Source organism: Aulonocara stuartgranti (genome assembly GCF_965226115.1).
Source record: "Aulonocara stuartgranti genome assembly, chromosome: 19".
Lineage (NCBI taxonomy): Eukaryota > Metazoa > Chordata > Actinopteri > Cichliformes > Cichlidae > Aulonocara > Aulonocara stuartgranti.
Genome location: NC_138955.1, coordinates 17,780,418 through 17,793,886, shown reverse-complemented (window position 1 = coordinate 17,793,886; position 13,469 = coordinate 17,780,418). Strand labels below are relative to the sequence as shown.

Genomic DNA, 13,469 nt, shown 5'->3' with positions numbered 1-13,469 from the left:
GACAGAATGTGAAAAAAAAATCCATGAATCCACATGGTAGGATTTGTAAAGAATTTATTCGTAAATTAGGGTGGAAAATAAGTATTTGGTCACCTCAAACAAGGAAAATCTCTGGCTCTCACAGACCTGTAACGTCTTCTGTAAGAAGCTTTTCTGTCCCCCACTCGTTACCTGTATGAATGGCACCTATCCTTCAAGCTCGGGTCCTCTACCAGAGGCCTGGGAGCTTGAGGGTCCTGCGCAGTATCTTAGCTGTTCCCAGGACTGCGCTCTTCTGGACAGAGATCTCCGATGTCATTCCCGGGATCTTCTGGAGCCACTCGCCTAGCTTGGGAGTCACCGCACCTAGTGCTCCGATTACCACGGGGACCACCATTACCTTCACCCTCCACATCCTCTCGAGCTCTTCTCTGAGCCCTTGGTATTTCTCCAGCTTCTCGTGTTCCTTCTTCCTGATATTGCTGTCATTCGGAACCGCTACATCGATCACTACGGCCGTCTTCTTCTGTTTGTCTACCACCACTATGTCCGGTTGGTCAGCCACCACCATTTTGTCCGTCTGTATCTGGAAGTCCCACAGGATCTTAGCTCGGTCATTCTCCACCACCCTTGGGGGCATCTCCCATTTTGACCTCGGGACTTCCAGGTTATACTCATAGTGTATGTTCCTGTACACTATGCCGGCCACTTGGTTATGGCGTTCCATGTATGCCTTGCCTGCTAGCATCTTGCACCCTGCTGTTATGTGCTGGATTGTCTCTGGGGGCATCTTTACACAGCCTGCACCTGGGGTCTTGCCTGGTGTGATAGATCCAGCCTCTATGGATCTTGTACTCAGAGCTTGTTCTTGTGCTGCCATGATTAGTGCCTCTGTGCTGTCTTTCAGTCCAGCTTTGTCCAGCCACTGGTAGGATTTCTGGATATCAGTCACCTCCTCTATCTGCCGGTGGTACATACCGTGCAGGGGCCTGTCCTTCCATGATGGTTCCTCGCCTTCCTCCTCTTTCTTGGGTTTCTGCTGCCTGAGGTATTCACTGAGCACTCGGTCGGTATATTTCTGCCTGATTTGTAGCTTTTGCTGAAACAGTAATGGTTGTTTTCCCACATCTGGAAATGATATGGTCTTCACTGCCATCTTGAGTATGATTACAGTCATATTTTACACTTTTATGAATTATGTAAGCTACCATGGAGTCTAATCCATTCATCCAGGATCCAAGAAGCTCCCAGACACAGGAAACTTTTCTCAGCCTCGAATTAACCAAGCAAGTGTAAAAGTGGCCGAGCCATTCAAAGGTTTCAGTGTAACCTCAGGCGAAAATATTTGTGAAACATAGCAGTGGTGGCCTAAAATCCTCGGCATAAAATTAAGACAAGCAATGTGTGGGCTTAAAGAAACAAAGCAAAAATGAAAATAGCATGCCTCTGATACTAGGAGAGGTCTCTGTTTACCACTCAGTATATGTCATGTGTCAATCATCACATCTGCTACAACAGAGAGCACCTTCAGATGAAAACCAAGGTTGTTGCCCTTTATTCTTTTGTGTTTTTTTGATCTCATAACTTCACCTTTGTCCTTTTTCCAACGTGAAAGAGCAGAGGTGCCACAGCAGGCCAAACAATTATCCCGAATAATCTGCTTACATTCGGGTGTATGTATGTGGTCGGTTTTAAACTGAACATCTGTAACGTCTGAACATCAGACAAGGAGAAACCAAAGCTCAAGCGGTGGAGTATAATAATTATTGACAATCCTGCATATTATTTTGTAGTTTTGATGTCTTAAGCAGTGTACTGATTACTGTGGACTCACTCTGAGGTGTACAATCCCAGTTTTGTAATCCACTGCCCTTGTCTGCTCCAAGCCTTTCTATTCCATTTCATTCTGTTTATTGAAGAAGCAGAGAGAAATGAGAGTGTCAGCTTAAGTTCTCTATTCCTCATCTTAGCCCTTTTAGAAAATTTTACATTTCCGTTTTTAGATAAGGCTGAGAGGGATGGATTCTTGTTTTTCATACAAATTGAATACATTTTCTGTGAGGAGAAAAAAAATGTCTGAGTGTATCTGGAATCCTTAACAGTGACAAATGTAAAAAATACTGTTGTGAAGGTGGAACATAAAAACACGATGAAATAAGTCTGTAATGTAAATTATAGAGTGACACATTGCAAGAAAGAAAACGTGCTCTGTTAGTCAGTGTGAAAGAAATTACTTTTCTGCTTTATCCAGGAGACAGAATTTGTGTAACCGTCCCCTCGTCCTCTCAGGTTCAGATCTGCTCTCTCTCTTATGCCCGCTCTATCTCTCCCGCTCTGTTGTATGCATATGTGTGTGGGTGTATTTGAGTTAGTGATGTCTATCTCCTCCCAGAAGTAGGTGTGGGTGCCCCAGATTTCACTGGCATGCCTGGTGTTCATCTACAATCACCAACAATTCTTAATCCTTACTTATATATACTTCTAAAGAAACACTCAAGGTTGTGGTGAAACAGAGTACCCTTACCTGCATCTCTGCCTGTGCAAAGCAATGAACATTCACCCATAACCTCCCCTGTAAAAGCAATATCTGATTACCTGAACCCACAACGCATTGGAACAAAGGTAACGCTCACTGATGCATGTGGGAAGCGAAGGTAAGTCTCAAAGTGTTCAGCAAAACCTTTTAATGATTTTTCAGTGGGTCCTGTCCTTGAGTTTTTTTGCATGAACCATTAAAAGTTGACAACTCAAACTTTCATCACTGTAGATTTACTATAGAAGGGAGTTACGGAGGCAAATTGATTGAGCCCCTATTTATTAATAAATACAGGCTATATGGGCTTTTAAAGCACCAGACTTGATGTACTAGAACAAGTTATTAAGAGCACAACCACTTGACATACTTATAACCTTGTGTTAAGGTTCAAAATTGAGGAGGGAGAGTACAAACCACCCATGGTCCAGAGGATCTTGGTCCAACAATGATTTTAATGAACACACGTGTGGGAAGACACTCTGTACGCAGACAGCCAGTAGTCCTCGACTTAATCAAAGCATGAACAGATATTTTATAGCATCAGGGTTTTGATTTACTGACGCCCCTTCATGCGTCACAGATACATTTTATACATAGATCAGATCAACATCATCATGACTTTTAACCCAGAAGATCATCTTCTATTTTCATGGCTGGTACTTTCCGTTCTTGTCTTAAAGTGAATTGTTCCTCTTTCTTGCCGAGACAACAAGGACGGTTCCTCTTTTACCGAGACACTTTTGCAGTTACAACCAGACATGACTAATCTCTCCTCTAAATAAATTTAACTCATGTGTGTGTGTCACGACCTCACATGCTCTTTCTCAATTCACCTGTTGCACTTCTGACCTTTCACCAGGACAGAGGCTCACTGAGACTATGTGTATGTCTTCTACTAAATAAATGTTTTAACCAAGAACTTCTACTTAAAAGCTTAATATAAAATGATCTGATATATAAGTGTTTTGTAAGCATGTATTGCAATTCCTTCTATGGCTCCAAGTCACTTGCACAATAGATTGTCCGAACATCGCGCCGAACAAAGCTTCCGACCCCCAATTAATTGACCGAGCTCCAACTCTTTAATAAGCACAGATATGCATTGTGTATAAAATAGTCATAACTGCTTAAGGCCTTCTTAAAGCTATCTGTTACATTGTTAAAGCCTCGTCTTAGCCTGCTGCTCAAAATAACTATCTGCTTTCACTTCTGCATACAACTTCCTGTCAGCCTGCAACTCAGTCTTTCTGAAAGAGACACTGTTTAACCCCTGAATGCAATATAAACTCCAGATTATATTATTAATGCCATGGTAATGATGACAATTATTTAACAATAGCAGTAAAATAATTTCCCTGCTCCACACTTGCCTTACTCATTATAGCTTTTTTTCAGCGATTGCATTTTAAATATCTTTGAAGGTTAATGAAGTGATCATTACAATGCCCATTTAAATTGTTACTTTTACTCTCCTAGCTTTACCTTACTTGACCCTCAACTGAATCCAGCAGGATTTAAAGTGAAAATGACATCACATTGTCATTGTCCTTTTATTTATTTATTTTTAAACTTTTTGCAATTTAAATTCGGATTGGAAAAAAGGCCAGGGAAAATGAGAAAGAAAACTGTAAGAGCCTTCAGGTATCTGGTATTAAAGAAAATACCAAAGCTTGGAAGACATACTGTTATAGACGTGTGTGTATATTTTTCTTGCCTTTGTGAGGACCATTTTGAGTCTTTGACCTTGAGAAGAAGGCAATTCACCCTTACTTTTTTACATACCTTGAAATGACAGAGGTCTGACTTCGTCTCAGGTTAGGGTTATGGCTGGATATTTATTGGTGATGATTTGTGTTAGGGTAACGGGATACGTAATGAAATAAACTTTGTGGTTACAAAGAATACACATGAAAGAAGTACAAATATGTGTCAGACAAGTTAAGGGCAGGTGATGTTCCAGGGAGAGCGGATCCTGCCAGTCAAACTATAGCCAGCAGACAGGTAGTAAAAAATTGAGAGACCTAAAACTGACCTATAGCTCAGAGCAAACCAGCAGGTGTTCTGTCTGCATCCACCTTTACTTTTCTCCTCTAATTTGCTGTGTTTTTTTTTTTTTTCCTAATTCAGCTTCCTTTTCTGGCCATCTCTCTCTGACACAGACGCTAGAAATAGATAGTGCTAACCAGAAAAACGAAGCTCTTACAAACTAATGAGACCCCCTTTACCAAGGGGTAAAGTCTGGATTGTCTGTATTCTGTTCTCATCTTCCTTCGCTTGTCATGACGTTGAATCCTCAGTGGAGCAACAGTCACAGGAGCTGAACTGTTTCTATATTGTTAGTGAAGCTCTGAAAACTACAACATCATCTCAGCTCAATACATACTGTAAATGTTCTTCATCATTTTTTTTTAAAACTCTGCTTCTTGATATTCAAAAGAAAGTACAAAAAAGCAAATTCAATGAAATGTGTCTGATTGTTACTGTCTGATGTGGTTTAAACTGGGAACCACTCCTCCAACTTCAGAATCCTGTAACTATTTGGGAGTCAAACAGCCAATTTACAGTGAAGTGCCTTGAAACTACATGCAACAGTGTTTCTGTGGCAAAAAAATTAAATCAGGAAAAGTTGATATTTTGCATTAAATTGAACCACATGTTGACTATAGGACACATTTGCCCTATTCTCTATAGTTAACACCAGCAGCAGCCATTTACAAACAATTGGGGAAGACCACAGATGGCTATTCGGAATCTCTCGATAATTTTTTGTTGTAGTTAAAAATATATGTTCCTTTTTTTCTCCTAACTAACAATGACACGAATCATTAAAATAATGTGATTACTGCAGTAACCAGGCTGACAAAGTAGTGGCTATACATAGATGCAGGTCTTTTAATTTGGGAAAATTTCGAGTCCAGATATACTAGAGAAAGTTGAACTATACCCTCCAGAAGTATTTGAATTTACTCTTGCAATGGCAAAACTATATTTGTACACAATTTGAGGTGATATAACTATCTAGAAAAAAATCACATTGTTTTTCAGTTATGATGATAAGTAGCTATTGAATTTATTATGTTTGTATCACACCGTAATTGCACATATTGAAGAAATAAAAATGAACTCAATTAAAAAACTCCCTTGAAGAGCTTCCACACAACATCTGTGATTTAGGAATTAGTTTGATCTGTGTGGTGTTTATTTAAAAGACAGCTAAATGTTCAGTACAGTCAAAGTAACAGTTTTCTTTCACCAGTTTGGATTTGGTGTCAGTTTTACACATTTATTGTTATTCTTTCAACTTGAAATTAAAGCTTTCTTTCGTTATGTTTGCATTTAGCGCTATGTATCCTTGAGGCACAGCAGATGCCTCTGGAATACCAGAGAAGACAAGCAAGGCAAGATTTCTGTGATCTTCCACATCAGTTAACCAAGTCAAGAATACTCCTGAGAAGGTTAGTGGTCCTGTGACTTTCAAAGTCAACAATCAAGAGATACCTTCATGTATGGAAATACAGAGGGTTTACAGCAAGGTGCAAATAACTGGTTGCATTCAAGAACAGGAAGGACAGACAACATTTTCCCAGAAAAAAAAAAACAGCTAATGATCAGCAGCATGTTACATCATCTGTCAAATATGGTGGAGACATGTGTGTCTGTCACTGGAACAGGGTTACTAGTGTTTATTGATGATGTGACTACTACTGATATAAGTAGCAGAAGTTTCTCAGGGCAAAAAATGTGACCAAGTTAGTTAACTGATCTCAACAAGATAGAGCATGGTTTTCAGATACCGAAAGCAGAGCGACTCCAAATTAGCTGCAACTAAACGTGGCTGCAGTAACGGCCTGGGAGAGCATCTCAATAGATGGAACAACGCATTTACATTTAAGTATTAAAAATGGAAATAAATAGGAAATATTTATAGAAATGGCTGCAATGTTTAAATTTTGCTTTTGTGAACTAAACATCTTGAACTAAAGCTGAAAGTGTGCAGACCAGTCACGTCTGTACCAACTAATCAGACAGCAAGTGTCCTACTTAGATTATGACTTATTTTTGTTGAACTAACTTATTTTTGTCTAGTCTGTAATCTTATTGCTATTTCATGCATTTGGCACTGAATGTTTCAAGCTATGTTTTTTTTTTTTTATATTTTATATATTGTTCACCAAGCGCTAAGCTAAAAAAAATAAAAATAAAAGAGAATAATACGTTTTTGATGTTTGGTGAAAGGCCCACGAGTGTTTTTGTACAAGCAGAAGGCAGCTGAGAGAACATTCAACATTCTCACTTTCTTTGTTCTGACGGATTGTCAGAAAAGTGAGTGCAAATTTATAATTAGAATATCATAATGTCAAATTTTTTTTTTTTAATATAAAGGTTATTTTGATATCACACTCACAAAACCCTGAGCAGGGACAAGCAATCACAGTGTGCTAAAGAATGAAACTGATTATAAAGTCGGTACAAAACTCGAAAGTGGGAAATCCGTCATAATATTTGGAGGTGTTGTGGTATTTTACATATGCTTGTTTAACATTTTGTTACAGCCTGATTGTGATTACAGACGGTCCTGAATGCTGCTGCAAAGCTTCTCACCAGTTCCTCTAAAGGTCCCACGTGATCCCAGCTCTGTCCTCTTTACACTGGCTCCCCATGATGTTTACAGTTCAATATAAGATTATGGTAAAGGCTTTAGAGCTGTTTGTGGTCAGATGTCTCCACGTATTAGAGAACTTCTACATCCATTCGTGATTCCGAGGTCTTTGAGGTCAATCGATTAATACTTGCTGGTGGTACCTTAGTCCAGGTTAAAGACAAAAAGGGGATTGTGCTTCGAAGGTTGTGGACACTGTTGATACCTCAAAAAGAAGCTTAAATCCTATCTGTGCTGGCTTTCTTTTACTTATATCTATTTATACCATTTTAATTGTTGTGTCTTATTTTATATTGTAAAGCACATTAGGAACATTACACATTAGGAAGTATACATTTATTTACACTACTTCATTTCTATTCAAGAGTGTCTATATGCAGCTGGTTGCTGAGGGAAACTAATAGCTCTAATATTATATTTTAGCTAATATTATCATAGAAGTGATTTTTTTGTCATGCAGGAACAGAATGCTTTTGTTGCAGATTTGTTACTTAATGCCATATTTAGCATTTTTAATGGTAATGTCACTAATGTTGGACATTTGATTATGGGCAATAGAAGTTAGCAGGCAAAATACATTTAAAAATGTTGCCTGAATTTTAGCTTGTGTATTATGAAAACTCAAATGGAAATATTATTGTTGTAAAATGTCAGTATAGTATCTTTTCTTCTATGTTTTATTAGCTAGGCAGAGAAAAAAATGTAATTTAAAAGGCTTCTTTGGTCTTTAAGCAGCAAGTGGTTACTCCCTGCTGCCTAACAGCATCTATTCTGGTACCCTTGAAGTTAATACATAACCTCTTATGCCACACTGCCAGCTGGATCAAGATTCTGTCTCCTTACAAAATATTTTCTCTTAAGAAAATAAATATTCCACTTTCTCAACCACGTGCTAATGCTCTTTTTTTTTTTTTATTCAAATGGAAAATCTATGTGGATATTACACTTGCCTGTTTCACACACTTTGTGTTGTACTATTGCTTCTTCACAATTCACAGAATTACAGTAATTTTTCATTGCTTCCTGTCTCCTTGTGGTACGTGTGGCTGTGAGGAACTTCACAGTCTGTACAGCAGCTGTGCAAGACAACACAACAAAACTACACTTCAAAATTAACAGCTTAACTTGGCATGCATAATACCAAATAACAATCAAAGCCTTTGGGGCCATACTGCACAATAGAGTTTGAGATGTTGGTGAGAATTTCTTGATACATATTTTAAGCTTTATGACTGGCAGCTTCCACAGGTGAAATATACCACTTAAAATTTGGAGATAAAAAATATTCACTTAGTCTATAATGTAGCTGTTTCAGGCTTTAAAGGTTAACAGGAGCAGCCAGCAGTTATCACTGAACAAATGTGTAATCTTTAGATTGAATTATAGTAGCAGCCATTTATGAGGAACAAAGCTGAAAAGGTTTCTGAAGAATTTACATTATTCTTTAGCAAGGCCTGGACAAGGACAGACGTTTCTCTATGTGCCCCTTAGATGTTTCTGCAGAAATGAGAAAACAGTGATGGGCTGAAGAAACTTGGTGAAATTTGGTGAATTTCCTTTCCTTTAAAAACTTTCCATGAGCTCAGAGGCAGCAGAAAATATCAGGACACCAGAGAAAGCTGGTCAGAAGTGGACTTTAAAAAAAGATGTGCAGCTATAAAGCAATTCATATTAAAGAGCAGCAAAGCTTAAGGACTTACCTGACAGAATAAAATCTAGTTAGGGCTGGATCTGATGACCCTGAACCACCCCATAGTTATGCTGCTATAGGCTCAGCCTGCAGGGGGAATTTTTTAATGCACCGAGCACATCTACTCTTTTCCTTCACTCCCCTTATATTTATATGCCACTATTTCACGCCTTTAACCTCTTCGTCCTCTCTTGGTCCATATCAGCAGTTCCTAACCCCAGCAACCTGGACCTTTCAGCATCCTCTTCTTTCCCCTCTGCTTTCCCCTCACCCCAACTAATCTACAACTAATCAGAGCAGATGGCTATCCATTCCTTAGCATGTCTCTGATAGAGATTTCTTCCTCCTTTTTTTGCTATGCAACCATGGAATAAAAACCCAGATATAACTGTTATTGTAAACTGGTGTTATATAAACAATATTCAACTGAAGTGAAATGGGGGTCACAAAACAGCAAATGTTCTGGACACAACATTACAACATTAAATATTTGGCTCTAAGAGCAGGCATTCGTTGAATAAGAGAGAGGCGAGGTGTGCATGCTAAAGTGACACATGCTTCAGGTTCTTCGCATGTTTGGGATTGCATTTAAGCAATATGAGTCAGGGTTTTGGACAGGATAATCAATACAAAGCACCCAAACATTAAGCCAGAGACATGAAGAATTATTTGCAGCCTTAAGAAGATCAAACAGCCTGCTCTTATATCCTGTCTTGATCCAAGCAGTGTTTTACTATATATAAGAGAGTTGTAAATTAGGAATAGAGCCTGTACTCTTTAAATCTTTCTTTGGTGTTGCATATCAACTGACACATCTAGCATAAGAGGAAACGGTGGCAAAAAAAATCATTTACATGCCATACCAGATGAGTTTGTTCCCAAACAGTAGCATACAATTCTCCCTGTGAAAGAACAAACCATTAGAACTGGACGATCATATGTTTTACATTCAGTTCAGTTTTATTTATACAGCACAAATCACAACAACAATTGCCTCAAGGTGCTTTATATTGTAAGGTAGATCCTACAATAATACATACAGAGAAAAAACCCAATAATCATATGACCCCATATGAGCAAGCACTTTGGCGACAGTGGGAAGGAAAAACTCCCTTTTAACTGGAAGAAACCTCCAGCAGAACCATGCTCAGGAAGAGTCTGGGGAGAGAGAAGGAAGACAGGATAAAAGAGAGCCAGAGATTAATAATAATGCAGAGAGGTCTTTTAACACATAGTGAGTGAGAAAGGTGACTGAAGAAGAAATACTCAGTGTATCATGGGAATCCCCCGGCAGCCTACACCTATTGCAGCATAACTAAGAGAGAATTCATGGTCACCTGGTCCAGCCCTAACTATGCGCTTTAGCAAAAAGGAAAGTTTTAAGTCTAATCTTAAAAGTAGAGATAATGTCTGTCTCCTGAATCCAAACTGGAAACTGGTTCTATCGAAGAGGACCCTGAAAACTGAAGGCCCTCCCCCCCATTCTTTCAAATACTCTACAGGGTGACCCATTATACAGGGAGTGCAGAATTATTAGGCAAGTTGTATTTTTGAGGAATAATTTTATTATTGAACAACAACCATGTTCTCAATGAACCCAAAAAACTCATTAATATCAAAGCTGAATGTTTTTGGAAGAAGTTTTTAGTTTGTTTTTAGTTTTAGCTATTTTAGGGGGATATCTGTGTGTGCAGGTGACTATTACTGTGCATAATTATTAGGCAACTTAACAAAAAACAAATATATACCCATTTCAATTATTTATTTTTACCAGTGAAACCAATATAACATCTCCACATTCACAAATATACATTTCTGACATTCAAAAACAAAACAAAAACAAATCAGCGACCAATATAGCCACCTTTCTTTGCAAGGACACTCAAAAGCCTGCCATTCATGGATTCTGTCAGTGTTTTGATCAGAGGTGGGACCAAGTCATTGTTTTGGGGTGAGCTTTATTGACACAAGGTGAAATACAGAGTGACACAGAGGTGGCGAGGACAGGAATTAAGAAATAACCTAACTGGGAAGAACTCACTAAAGAAACCTGATACCATGACTTCCGGGGTGATATGCAGGATAACGCCTGGGTGAGACACGGAATAACAGAGGGAGGTAACATAGACAGACCAGTGACGAGCACAAGAGAACACACACTATAAATACACACAGGGAAATGAGGAAACTGCACACAGGAGGGAGACACGGCTGAACCTAATTGACATGATGAGACAGAGAGGATGCAAACTAAATACACTGACATAAGACATGGACCTTCACAATAAGACAGGAAACTCAACGCACATGCAAAGACACGGGCTTTACACAGAGACCTGACTAAACTGGAACAGAGGGAAAACACAGGCAGGGATGACTACACACAGAAGGAGGAGCACAGAGTAACACGAGGGGCAAGGGGACCAAAACCTAGGATCTGGAAATACAAAACCAAAACATAGACAGCAATAATGCACAAATAAATAATAAACAACTCAACTCAACACACTGGGTCACAGACCCAGGACCGTGACAATAAAGGTCATTAAAATAAGATCGGGCCTGATTGTTTAAGACCTTGTATGTGAGAAGCAAGATTTTGAATTCAATTCTGGATTTAACAGGAAGTCAATGAAGGGAAGCCAAAATAGGAGAAATATGCTCTCACCTTTTTGTCCCTGTCAGCTTTCACGGAAATTTTAGGACATTTTTGTGAGGTTTTAACATGTGTTTTAACATTTCTCTTCTACTTGATCTCAAGTATTTCCTCCTGAAAGTGTATTTCTACACCAGAATGTCAAGAAACCTGGTCATGACAACACTTTTATAAAAACACTGAACTCTTCCCGACCTTCATTTTATACTTCCTAGAATTTCTGGATTCTACACCAGACACAGAAAAAAAAAACATCACAAGAAGTTTCTGTGTGGGAAAGTCAACTCTGTGTGTCTGTTTGTGTGAATATTTACAGCTTTCCTACTTTTTGGGGGTTTCAGACAATTCAAACCTCAAACATGAAAATGTATACAGTGTCAAACAATAATATTTTAAGGTTTTGTTGTTGGCTTTGTTTTGCAGTCAAAAATAAGAGAGAAAAATAGTAATAATAACAAATAAAATAAAAACCAGCAGGGAGAGATCAGTCACTCTCCCACCCCTACAGTGACAGCACAGATGGGTACTGAAGTGGTGGGCGAGAAGTTCACAGGTAGAAGCATCTGAGTCAGATCTCACAACTTTATTTTGCATTTTCTGGCTTAACGTTATGCTCATTTTAATTAACAGCATACAGACAGCTGTGTATCACTTTTCAGTTTTTGTATTTCTGGCATTTTCTCATCATCTCAAATTAGTAAAAAAACAAACAAACATATTTATTCACCTGACCAAGATTGCCTCTGCATGTCCTCGTGACCGATTCATGTCCTCCTAAGTCTAAAAATAATACATAAACCAACCTTCACCTTCCTCCCTTCTTCCAAACCGCCCATCTTCACTCTGTCCTCCTCTCCTAAATCCCACCCTGGCTAGCACTTTGACTCTAAAGCCTTTGAATTCTGTCTTTGTCTCAGAGCCAAATCCAGCCTGTCAATAATACTCTTGGCTTTACACACACACACACACACACAAAACCCTGTTCTGTGACTGATAATGTGGGGGCATATTGCAACAAATAAGCCTCGCTCCTACATCAGAGTTCTATCCATGTCGGGTCGGCTGAGGTGGTGGCTAAAGCAACCTGATTTATAAAGAGAAGTAACACATACTTTCTGTGAAAGTGGGCAGATTCATGATTTTGTGTCCACCAATGTTGAGCTATATTCTAATAGATTCTTACATGCTGACGACTAAGCAGTGACGAAAAATAAAGCTTCAAATTAAGTTCCTCAAATAGCTACTCGAGTCTTTCTCCAAACGTCAGTCAGTCCTCATAGAATCATATTTTAAACTTTCACTTTTACACCAGAAAGAAATCATCTTGACAGCTTGCAGCTGTAGTTATTGGTTTATTCTAGGCGATGGTATTTATTTCTCTGTCCAAAATTGGAGAATGGAAGATACTGTGACCTCTGACAACAAGACAAATTCACCCAGATAACTGTGCTCACTGAACCTTTTCTCTTTTTCAGATCATTCTCTGTAAACCCTACAGATGCTTGTGTGGAGCAATTCCAGTAGATCAGCAAGCTCTGAAGTCCTCAGCCCGTCTTGGCACCAACAACCATGTGACATATGAGGTCTTCCTCCTCTTCTTTGCATCCTCTTAGTGTGCAGCAAGCATATTTCAGTTCCTAAATTCTACCGAACACCAGATTTGACATTTAAGAATAGTAATATCACTAAACTAACTACATGTTTTAAAACTACAAATTTTGACATTTTACTCCAGATGAGGAGAGTACATCAGGTTCTACCTTGAGGCTCTTATCATCACAGTGGAGCTTGTGCTTTAGTGGAGTATACATATCAAACAAATTTTCAAAAATTAAGCCTGCGGCTTTCGTGGTCCCTGGAGTCCTGTTGCCGTGGGCACGTTGCCAGCTTTGCCAGGTTGATAATCCTGCCTTACATGGGTCTCCCCACCGCACACATCCTCATTAAG

General features: G+C 38.9%; 1 protein-coding gene across 1 annotated transcript in view; it reads right to left on the bottom strand.

The window, feature by feature from the left end:
* Positions 1–206: 206 nt before the first annotated feature.
* LOC309695823 (uncharacterized protein) overlaps positions 207–13,469 on the bottom strand; it is a 232,739-nt gene continuing 219,476 nt past the window's right edge. The window contains exon 2 of the mRNA XM_082516735.1: positions 207–769. Coding sequence (XP_082372861.1) covers positions 209–769 — 561 coding nt within the window. The 3' untranslated portion in view covers positions 207–208. The remainder of the gene's footprint in view (positions 770–13,469) is intronic.